We start from the raw sequence: 12,282 nt of genomic DNA, 5'->3' as shown, positions 1-12,282 counted from the left end.
CTTATCGGGCGTTCTCACAACAAAAACTAAACGACAAAACTTCACGAAACACGCTGTGGCCCGTGATAAATATTAATTCATCCACATCCACATGGTCGGCTCTGTTGATTCGCGAGAAAACAAATTTTCGTTGCCCGCGCTGCTCTTACTTGAAATTCTCATCGTTCGCCTGCTCAAACGATCGTATCCAAACTCCAACTTCGGTTGTCTAGTAAGTACCGAACGTGTGTGCGTTCATTAGTTCATTCGATAACTTTTAATTCTGATGGACTTCGCGTTTTATAATGTTGTACTTGTAGATAACTTACGGTTTCTACAGGTATTGTCCAACCATTGGGAGTATGTAGAAGCTATTCTATTGACCGTTTTCAGGCTCTGTTTGTTTGTTTGGAATATATTTTGGGATTAAGTTTTGCAACTGAATGCAACTTGAATGTGCGCACAACAGGGCTGTTCGTACACATAGTGTCAACCTATTCCAATCCATTCCGTTGCTGTTTTGTCAGTTTTTTTTAAACATGAAATATTGTAAGATACCTAGTTTGAATTCACAAAACATCCAAGTAATCTTACATTAATTATCCGGGTGTTTTAAATTATAAAATGTAGGTATAAGTTAAATCACCTCGATAAAAAAAAAATGTTTGTTTACTTACTGCTCTTTTTACAATTTTGATGAATACTATTTTTGCCTTCTATCTAACCCATTTATATGAATTTCCATAAATGGTTTTTGTAATATATCTTTAGTTCATTAAATGCAATTATTTTAATTTGCTAAAAAGTCTTCCATTTCAACATAGTACCAAGAATCAGCCTAATTAGTTTATTTTTATCTACTTCATAAAGTATACAGGAAGACTGAAAAAAGATGTCACCATAAACTATACAGATTAATTTTTTTGTTGTACACTTAGTTTGGATTTTTAAAATTACATTCATAATATTTATCTATAAAATTTGAATAAAATGGATACAGCATTTATTTTTAATGGGTAATATACAAATGTTAGGTTACTGGTTAGAGCATGCAGTAGGTAGTAACAATAGAAAATTTAACATTATTTTTAATAGTTATTACTTTTTTTAATATTTTGATGGTTGAGTTGGTTATTACTTTATTTACAATGGCCATCTAACATTAAGGAAATTCTTTAATTGTTTGAATTGGAGTAATTGGAATAAATTTAATAGTTAATTATTTTATATTTTAACATACTCTATTAATAATAACTAAAAAAAGTAGGTACTTATTGTGACATCGTAATTGAATAATTGATTACATAATATTTTCCCCTTAGTTACTTTGCTTACATTAAGAGAAAGTAACACTGGTAATTGTTGTCTCCATCTTACAAGTGCGTAACATAGCAAATTTACCCTCAGCAGAACACGTGTAGCTTCGTTAGTTTAAAAATTAGAGTGAATTGATCTATTATGAAACTTGATGGTAAGATAATTATCTGTGTTTGTATGTTGATTTTTTATGATAGTTCAATTTTTAGCAAGTTATGTGTATATAATATTCCGTAAATTAAAAAATGCTCATGACTCACTTAAAAACTAAATTATTATAAAACACCAATGGGGGGACGAGGTGGCCGAGCAGTCTAACGCGACGGATTCGGCACAGCCGGTCCGAGTTCGATCCTCGACCACTGGGCGGCATTTTTCTCCGTGCAAGTCACGGTGTCCGGAGAACAAGTGCCGCCATCCCTCCACCCCGGGGCACGGCAGAAACCTGCGGGTGCCCCATTAGAAATTCTGCACGTGTATCACCCTACCCAATATATAAAAAAAACCTACAGTGCCATCCCCACACCCAATGGTCTATGTTGCCGCGGGTTACCCAATAAAAAAAAAAAAAAAAAAACACCAATGTTCAAACATAGATTATGTTCTTACCATAAAGTTTCATAATAGGTCAATTCACTCTAATGTTTAAACTAACAAAGCTACAAGTGTTCTGCTGAGCGTACATTCGCTATGTTACGCACTGGTAAGACGGAGACAACAAATACACTAAGTGTTGCGTCCTCTTAAAGGGCTTGAATTTGAAAGTTTATATCATTGAGATATATGGAAAATGAATTAATATTTATGCCCAGACAAAATCTATATTTTATAGTTATTTTTCTACTGTTATAAAAAATCAATCAAATAGGAATTATAATCATCATTATTGTTCATATATGAATTATTTTGAGTTATTTATATATTACTAATACTCATGTTAATACTCCTATATAACCCACACACATTTTGTTTACCAGTTTATGTATAGCTCAGTTTCCTCAAAAGTTTAAAAAAAATAAAATGTAAGTACCTATTGTCTAAAAAACAGTTTTCAATTATTTGTAATTTTATAACTTTTCATAGAGAATATCAAAGAAGATTCTTGGTCCCTTAAAGTTAACTTATAACTAAGGCTCAGATTTTGTAGCAAATGCTACTTTTGGGGGGAGTGTGATAGAAAGATAATTCTTATACCGTGTGTCCCAAAAAACAGGGGCCACTTTACCACTCATTACCATGTTAATATTTTTCAATTCTGTTTGCTGGACATTAAACTAGACTAATGGATCGTACATTTCTATGACTTACAATATTTTTAACTCGTGTATCTTGCGCATGCGCAATAAAACTTACGTTTTTTTAAATGGCAACCTGTAATTTAAATACCATATTCGGGTTTATCGATTTTTTTCAACCCATTTTGATGTATCAACTTGTGTCTTAAACCCAAAATTGACTAAACTAGAGCTAAGTAGAATTAAAAAAATTTTTAAAATGTAATTTAATTAATTTTTTTTTCTAACCGTATGTACTTATTTATTATTACCAGAAATTATAAAACCAGTGAAAAAACCAGTAATAAATGTATGACTGATAAAATAATTGTCGTTATTGTGCCGAAATTGTATAGTTTTATCCACAATTATCCATAGTTGTATTTACGACTCAAGGAAAGGGAAAATTACCTGAATTATATCTGCTTATTTTTATAGCACGTTCTATTACTTTAGTTGACCGGTAAATATCAATCAACTATCAGTGATGTATAGTGTACTAAATAATTTCTCTATAATTGTCAAAATGCCAAAAGTTAAAAATTTAAATTTAAAATTAAATAAAATCGTTAGAGAATTTGGTGAAAATGTGCTTATGACTGACAGAAATATTATATTTTGTAAATTGTGTGAAGTCAAAATAAATTTGGATAAAAAATATAACGTTCAACAACATACAGGCGGAGAAAAACACAAAGAATCATTGAAAAAATTTGAATCTGCAAAACATTTTTTAGAATTAAATTTATTAAATGCTTTTTTAAGGATTTATTTTGCTATAAAATCCGAGCTTTACTTATAACCAATATATTTTACTGTAAATAATTGTACAATTAGAACTGGTACATATTATTAATTATTCAAATGTTCATAAAAATGAAAAAAGTTAGTTTTTCAGTGTTAGTATCTGAGTACTATTATAATAGTAGAGTGTTGTTAGTTAAGTCTATTATAATTTGTAGCTTAATGTTTATAAGTTATAAGTAGGAAACTAATTTTATTGTAAATACATACTTTTATATTTTATTGTCACATTTATCACATTTAAATTGCGTCCACAAATGATATTTTGTCCGTGTTGCGTCTGTGGTATTGTCACGACATGTACGAGTTGCCTCCTAGTTAATAATTGATATATACATATTTTACTTGCTACTTTTACAAACTTGAGGACTGTCATTTATATAAATGGTATGGTTAAAAATATTAATTATTTTAATTTTAATTTATTGTTCTAAAATGTATTTATTGATTCTATAAAATTGGTTAATTTCTACAAACAGGATAATGTTGGGATGAATAAAACATCCCATTTAATTTTGAGTCAAACGATTTATATGTGTTAATGGTACACAATACTACGCATTAATGAGTTTGAAATCTCATCCCATATTGATGGTTGAAATTTTCATTCTAGCAAAATATAATTTTTTTCAAAATAATTTTAAAAATCATCTTTTCTTTGATCATTAGGTTTTATAGCCATTGCCATTGGTCTTCATAAAAACAGTTATTAACCTCATTCGGTTTTAAAAATGAAAGACCAAAAATTAATTTCAAACATTTTTTAATTTCAGATATATTTTTTAAAACTGTAGACAGACCAACAATTTGAATTTTTCTTCAGTGTGATTGATAGCTAATTGTACAACTTGTTTGAAGTCTGTATACATTTTGTTTTGAGCAAAATTTAAATTAAATTCATTCATTTTTTCTAATAAATTATCAAACGCATATTTATATATTAATATACCTAGTCTTACCTGTTAGTAAAAAAAATTCTAAAGGAGTTTAGGTAGTATACTTAGCACCATGAATATTAAATAATTGATAGAATAGTTTGGGGCAACTTTTAAATGTGCCATCAATATATAAAACTTAACACTCGCTTTAAAATTTGAATTTCAACATCAATGGTTTAACTAAGAGGAAATTCAGGGAAAGCGGGTAGCATGTGTGGACTCCGTCTTACTAATACGTAACACACAAAATTTTTTGTTAAGAATAATCCAAACTTTTATTATATTAGAGCGAATTGAATCATCAAAATTTAAAGTTAAGGTGTTTTTTATTCAAGTTTATAACTTGCTTCAAAATTAAAATATCAAGAAAATTTAGGTCGCGCCCTAAATTCATACCTTTAATATTTGATAATAGGTCAATTTTATTTAATATTATAAATAACAGAGTAAAATGGATTCTTATAATTTAAAAATTTGCCATATTTTGCAATGGTAAGACTGAGCAACATATGCTACATCATGTGTGACATCTTCTTAAATGATACTTAAATGAAAATATACATAAAATACCTTATATTTACAAGTACATATATCAAAATAATAAACAATAATTCTTTTTGCAAACTTTAAATGAATGTGAAAAAAAATTGTATAAAAAACCTAATAAATTGTAGATCTTATCAGAATTATTTATTGTCATTTCGTACCATTTTTTGTTTTTATTATTTTTAAATGAAAATGTGAAGAAAAAAAATTCATTACTTTTTTTACACAATTTAAACAGGTTTATTTTAAGTTTTATACTATAATACAATTTGTTTCATGCTATTTTATAATTGTTAAACTATTAAATTGAAAAAAACACATTTTTATTAACTTATGACATTTAATTAATTCATAATTTATTATTTTTCAGCCTTTTTAAAAAAATGACAATGAAACGAACTTCGTCTACTAAAAATAGTATTAAAAAAAAACCAAAAACACTAAGTACTGAAGATTCAATTGATTATACTAAATCATTAACATCTGAAGATGCTGATACAGTTGAATCTGGATTCCAAGAACTAGACATTGCTGAAAACCCTGGAAAAATAAAAATTGAAAAACAAAAAACTAAAGCCATCAAGAAAACAGTAACAATAACTGATAAAGAGAATAAATCATCTAAGAAAACAGTAATAAAATCTGATAATGAGCATAAATCATCTAAGAAAACTAAAGGAAAATCTAATACGGCAAATGGTATGCATGTTTTGATTAGGGCTTAATTAATGTTATTTTTTAAATTGTATATGTATTATTATTATATTTTATAGAAGACAAGCCTACTGAAAAACCTAATTGGAAAGAATTTAAAAAAGAAAAACAAGAGCTTCGGCTTAAACGTAAAACACAAAAATGCCCATTTTATGAAGCTGTTGTAAAAGCTAAAAAGCTTTGGGAAAGTGTGCGTCGTGATGATTGTCCTAAAGAAAAAAAGGAAACTCTATTAAATGAACTTTTTAAATTCTCTAAATCACATTTAGAAACAGTAAGTTTAATACATTTTAAATTTATGTATCATATTTATAAAAAGTTTATATTTGATTCTATAGATGGTTTTTTCACATGACACTGCTCGTATAGTTCAATGGATGTTGAAACTAGGAACACCAGAAATTCGTTCACAAGTCATAAATGAGTTAATAAAACATGTCCCAAAAATGTTACTTTCCAAGTATGCATGCTTATGTGTTAAAAATATGCTGAAACAAGGTGATGCAGAACAGCGTAAAATCATAATTAATTCTCTCAAGGGAAAAATTTATACATTTACATTGCATACTGTAAGTATAATTGTAACAAATATATGATGTTAAACATATTTTAATTTTGAAATTTACAATTGTTTAGAACTCTGCTAAGATCATGGATTTGATTTATACAACTTATGCGACACAGGAACAACAGAATGCAATGATGCATGAGTTATATGGTGCATCTAGTATTTTATGCGATTCACCCAATGTATTATCATTTACTGAAGTATTGAAGAATTCACCAAACACAAAAGACATTATACTTGCAAAGACAAAAGATCACATTAGAAAATTTGTTTTAAAGTAATAATCAAATTTTAAGAGGGCGCTACACCCTCATGCAATCTCTGTGTCTTACAAATGCATAACATATCAAATTGTACACTCAGCAGATCACACTTAGCTCAGTTGGTATAAAAATTATAGTGAATTTACTTCTTATAAAATTTAGAAGTAAGAATATTGTAGTGAACCTATTAGGTATTTTTTATATTTAGTTTTAAGGCAAGTTATGATTATTTTAATATTGCAAATTGTTTGTGCATTTTAAAATACTCATAACTTGCTTCAAAATTAAAATTAAAATAAAAACTTATGATGTTCACTAAGTTATATTCTTACTTTTAAATTTTATAAGAAGTAAATTCACTCTAATTTTTAAACCAACTGAGCTAAGTGTGATCTGCTGAGTGTACAATTTGATATGTTATGCATTTGTAAGACAGAGAGATCGCATGTGGGTGTAGCGCCTTTTTAACAAAGTTATTTTATAAAATGCCTGTCTGGTGTAAATATTTTTAAAACTAATATTTTTCTTTTTGGAGCACACTGGAGATAGTTATGAAATTACTTAAGAATATGTGCTCAAGTAAAAATATTTCTTGTTTTACAAACTTTAAGTTATAAATACAGCAACTCAAAATATTAAAACAAATTCTAAGAAATTAGTCAGTACTGCTTAAAATAAATACTTGACAAAGCTATTTAATTGAAAAATCTGATTGATATCCTTGTTTTTATTATGATATTTTAAACGAATTTGAGAATTTTTCAATCCCAAAAACTATTTTATTGTAAACAGTTTGATGTTGAGTATTCATGAAATAATTTACTTTTTTCTCCTTTGTTTATGTTATATTAACTTCTACTTTCTAGAATCTTTACTACATAAAATATTATCTACAAAATATAATTTGCGTTTAACTCTAAAAATCTAAAACATATTAAATATATTTTTAAGTATAAATAAATATAAAAGATAGGTTTTATGAGTGTCATTTAATAAAATCTGTTTTTAGAAAACAGCTGAGATTGAATCCCTGTAACAGCAGTAATATTCCGGGCTAGGCAAGTTAATGAAATGTTTCAACTCAGTTCTTAACTATTTTTTATTTTTTTTATTTAAATTAAAAACTAAAAAATTTAATTAATAGGCATTTTGAACACATTGATTAAGATAAAATCTAGTTAATAAATACCATAAACTTAAATTATTAAAATAGAGTTATTAAAAAAAAAAACAAAACATAATAATTACTTTGGCAGTAATTTAATATACTTACCTAATGAATGAGAATGCATATATTGTTGTTTATGTATTTTAAAATGTGTAGAATTTGTATAACTCATATTTCAGACATTGAGGATCATTAAAATGCATTCTTTCACATTTATAATTTACAAAATAAATTACTCAAATATTAATAAAATGTATATATAAGAAAAACTACTATATTTACTACTCATATTTATGAATCGTATATATAGATATATAATTTATTTTGCACCATGAGCTTAGTTTCCCTTTTATAGTTAATGCAACCACAATATAATATGTAATTATTTACATAATCTAAAGAAAATGATAAAACAAATAACTACCTAGGTTATTAAAAATATCTTAGCAATAAGTAGACTGATTGCAGTAAGAAATAAATATTGAATATTAAATAATACTGCAGCAGTGTAATAAGTGTAAAGTGAAGAAACTGTAAAACTGTACAATATACTATTATAAGTACCTTTATGATAGGTAAATATACATTTAAACAGCCACAATCTATAGTAATTTGTATTATAAATGCTATTTGTGGGCACGAGGATATTAATGTCTTTATTTGGGTGGCTAATGTTTCCCATTATTATTAGTGATTAATATGATGAATTAGTTTTTATCTATAAATACAAAATTCTTCATAAATACTTATAACATTTTTTTCTGATGTTTTCTATATTTTACAATAATTATTATAAAATTATAAAATAGGTATCTTTATAATTATTATAAACTGTAAAATATTTTTCTGGATAATATGAAAATTATAAGTTGATTTTTAGTTGATGTGGAGGCAAACAAGTTAAAGTTAAGTGAATTAAAACATATAGGTACAAATTTAAGCTAATAAGTTGAAATTACCTTAACTTTTAATTTATTAACTCGTCAATGCTTAGCCTTGGGCTAATATTCCTATAATAATTACATGCCTGATGTTAATCTACTAATTTTAAATAACACTCTAAGGAGATCTCATATTACTTAATATTTATATCTTGTGTATTATTTTAGGCAAAAGACTTCCATGCAGACAACATTAGTTCATAATTTAATATATGAATACATTTTATATACTGGTGGAAAGGATTGTGATGAACTATTCACTTCACTTAAAGAATTCCCAATTGAACTATTTTATACATCCAAAAGTGGTTGTCACCTTGCTATGTACATTATATGGTCTGCAAACTCTAAGGTAACAAACTCTAAAAAATATTAATCTTTGGATATTAATTGCAATATTGTATTTAGGAAAAAAAGGCTATATTGAAACAAATCAAGACTACTGCTTCTACCCGTGATTTGGCCACATCAGAATATGGATATTTAATTTTATTAGCTCTTTTCGACTCTGTTGATGATACAGTTCTTGTAAAAAAGGTAAAAACTGAAATTTTTGACAGTTAGTAGAAAATAATTTATAGAATCAATAGTTTAATGATTATCTTATGTGAATTTACCATATGGTTTCAGACGATTATTCCTGAAATTTTAAAAAATATGGATACAATTGCAACTGATGAATATGGCCGTAGGGTTATATTATCATTGGTAGCTTGGAGAGATTCTTCATATTTTCATCCTCGAGACATTGAATTGTTAAAAAAAGGAGAATCAATTAAAGAATGGTAATATTTAATTAATAGTTATGATTTATGATTATAACTTAGTTTACATCTTGTATTATTTCCTTGGGAAATAAATATTAGCAGTATAAAGTTCAACTATACTGGTATTTTATTACAATTCTCATGTCAAATCTAAACATAATTAAGCTGGAACTGTGATTTTTTTTTAATACAAATTTGTCTAACATAAAAGTACAAAATATACTATAAATGGTTCGATTAGAATTTTTTTATATCTTATATTGTTATAATGTAATTCTTTTTTATGTATTCATTACAAACATTAATTTTGTACAAGTTGATACATTTTTTACCTCATGAAACCATGAATGCTACCATTTATGTAATTTTTAAGAAATAAGGAAATAAGCAATTAAGTTTTATACTTTTTTACATATTAATTTGGTTTAACAATAATTATTACAGTATCTATATTTTTTTTACAAAGTAATACAATCTGATTTCTTCTCTTCTATTCTAAAAAGTATAATGACCATTTTTCTTTTTTCTACTTCTGAATATTTTTAAAAATGTACTCTGATTTATTTGTTAATCATATGAATGTAAAAAAAAATTGTTTGAATATTGTCTTTTAACTTTTTACACTAATTGTTTTATTTTTAATATTTAACAGTAAAAAAGATGACGATGTGCGAGTAAAAGAACTCTTGAGCGCAGTTTCTGATCGTTTTCTACAGCACGTTCAAGATAATCCAAACTTCTGGTTAAGTAACGGGTCAATTGCAATGGTGTTACTAGGAATTCTGAAATCAGGAAGTGGTAATTAATTAGTTCATATTCTGTTAAAGTAATTAAATAATTGTAATTTGAGTATTTGTACAGATATACAATGTGTGCATTATATATTTATAATATGGTTTATAAAATATTAATATTAAATTATTATAAGGTATGATTGATAAACTTTAATAAGTGTAGCTAAATAGCTAACTGTGCATAATTTTGAATAGTTTATTATAGGTTTGGTTAAAAATGTTTTCTTTCTCATTTGCTAGATTTTTTTTTTAAATTTAATTAATAATTGTTAAAAAAGCAATTTGATCACATAATTCTTCACTCTCGTAACCAATTTTGACAAAATATTTTATTCACCTAGACAACTTAATACACAATTTATGACTATAATGATTTTCGAACCCAACTCGATGCAACCTAATTTATAGGAACTGAGTATACAATTGTCATGTCAAAATAGAATTTGCTAATTTTTAAGTCATTTAGTGTGTATGTTACGGCACTACCTTGCAATAATGTTTGTTAACAACAATGTGGTGGTGACAACTATAATAACATATTATATTTTTATCTTTGATTAAGGCTTGTACAATTTCTCAGTGAATCTGAGATTATACACGGGCTTTGCACCTGAATTAACCAGAACTCTTCCGGATCAACGTAATGTTTACCTGATGGAAATTTGTACATTCTCCTAGGTTAACATTATGTTTACTTAAAGAAAATAATATGTAAACTCTCCAAGTTTTTTAAATTGAATGTTCATATTATAATTATAAAAGTAAAATTTAAAAGTTAATTTAATTTGAAATTATTATTATTTTTATTATTTATCATATTTTAAATAAATTTCAAAGATATATAAAATTAAAAAAATTGTATGTTCATATTATATTAAACATTAAATTATAATGTACGAATAAAGTTATTGCAGACTGGAGAGTTTACATGTTTCCGTCAGGTAATACTAGAGTAACCCTGAGAGAGTTTACTATCGCCCCATTATTATTATTTTTAAATTAAATTATTTTTAACATTCAATTTTTGTTTGCTTATTAGGAGACAAATTGAAAGAAGCTATGACATCAGTAGCCAACTATCTAATTGATCCCAACAATAAAGTAGAGGATAAAGACGTAAAAGTTCCTGTGTACGAACACTCCGGTCTTCATATGGTGTTGAGAAAGATAATAGGTCATGATAAGATTCTAGTGAAAAATAATGAAAGTATGACACATTTTATAGTTAAAATTATTTCTTAATAATATTTTATTGTTTTTTTTTATTTCTCTAGCTACATTTTCTGAAATATTGTCATCTATTATTACTGCTGACACTTTAGAATCATGGATTCAATGTAACCGTGCTTGTTTTTTGCTTATCGCGTGAGTAATAGCATGCTAAATTAACAATATTATGATTTAGCAATTGATATTTATTATAAATTAAAATATTTCAGAATGATTGAATCAGATGTCCAGTTGGCTGTAGAAACTATAAAATCATCAATTTCAACAACAATGATTAATTTGTTAAAGAAACAAAAATTTTCTGGTGCTAAAATTCTAGTGACCAAATTAAACTCCGAAGCTTCTGTCAAAAATTAATATTTTACTTTTTAACAAATGTTTTAATTTTAGACATTAAGCAATTAAAAAAACGTAATAATGCATATAAGAAATAGAGATATGTATTTTTATGGATGTATAAATTAATAATCACATTTTCCTATTATCTTCAATTTGTATCTACAAATCAAAACAATTTTTAGTGAATACTCAATGTATATTGTTGCGTTTTTCTTTTGTTATAAATGATTTTTGCTTAAGGATACTATCCAAATGTTAGACTACTTTTGAACAATTACATTTTGACATAAAGCATTACATCTATTTTTTTTTAAATCTATTCCCCTTTCAATTTTTAATTTAAATAAAAAACGACAACATCAAACCATAAGTTAGTTGACTTTACATTATTTGATACTGAAAAACATTTCTAATGATTATGATTGATTTTTTAATTACAATAAAAACATCTTCTCAAGACTGACGTTTACAACATCATTTATTTTTAGATTGTGTGATTATTCTAACATTATTATTTTTATAATTTAAATTATACTCTGTGTGCAATAAGGTCTGCAGTTTTTAGTTTGTTAGTTCGTCTTATCTTGTATTAAGTTTTCTTGTTTTAAGATAATAGAGGAATTAATATTTAACTACACCA

General features: G+C 26.1%; 1 protein-coding gene across 1 annotated transcript; it reads left to right on the top strand.

The window, feature by feature from the left end:
• The first annotated feature begins 48 nt into the window (after window positions 1-48).
• LOC132934200 (pumilio homolog 3) lies at window positions 49-11,939 on the top strand. The gene is made up of 12 exons (XM_061000476.1): window positions 49-211; window positions 5,229-5,557; window positions 5,632-5,846; window positions 5,911-6,141; window positions 6,209-6,417; window positions 8,681-8,864; window positions 8,921-9,049; window positions 9,143-9,297; window positions 9,932-10,077; window positions 11,113-11,280; window positions 11,348-11,438; window positions 11,513-11,939. Exons 2-12 carry the CDS (start codon window positions 5,242-5,244, stop codon window positions 11,658-11,660), a joined length of 1,992 nt encoding a protein of 663 aa, XP_060856459.1. The 5' UTR covers window positions 49-211; window positions 5,229-5,241; the 3' UTR covers window positions 11,661-11,939.
• The last annotated feature ends 343 nt before the right edge of the window (window positions 11,940-12,282 follow it).

The sequence above is a fragment of the Metopolophium dirhodum genome, chromosome 1, assembly GCF_019925205.1.
Source record: "Metopolophium dirhodum isolate CAU chromosome 1, ASM1992520v1, whole genome shotgun sequence".
NCBI classification, from domain to species: Eukaryota; Metazoa; Arthropoda; class Insecta; order Hemiptera; family Aphididae; genus Metopolophium; species Metopolophium dirhodum.
This window is presented reverse-complemented; position numbering and strand designations above follow the sequence as displayed.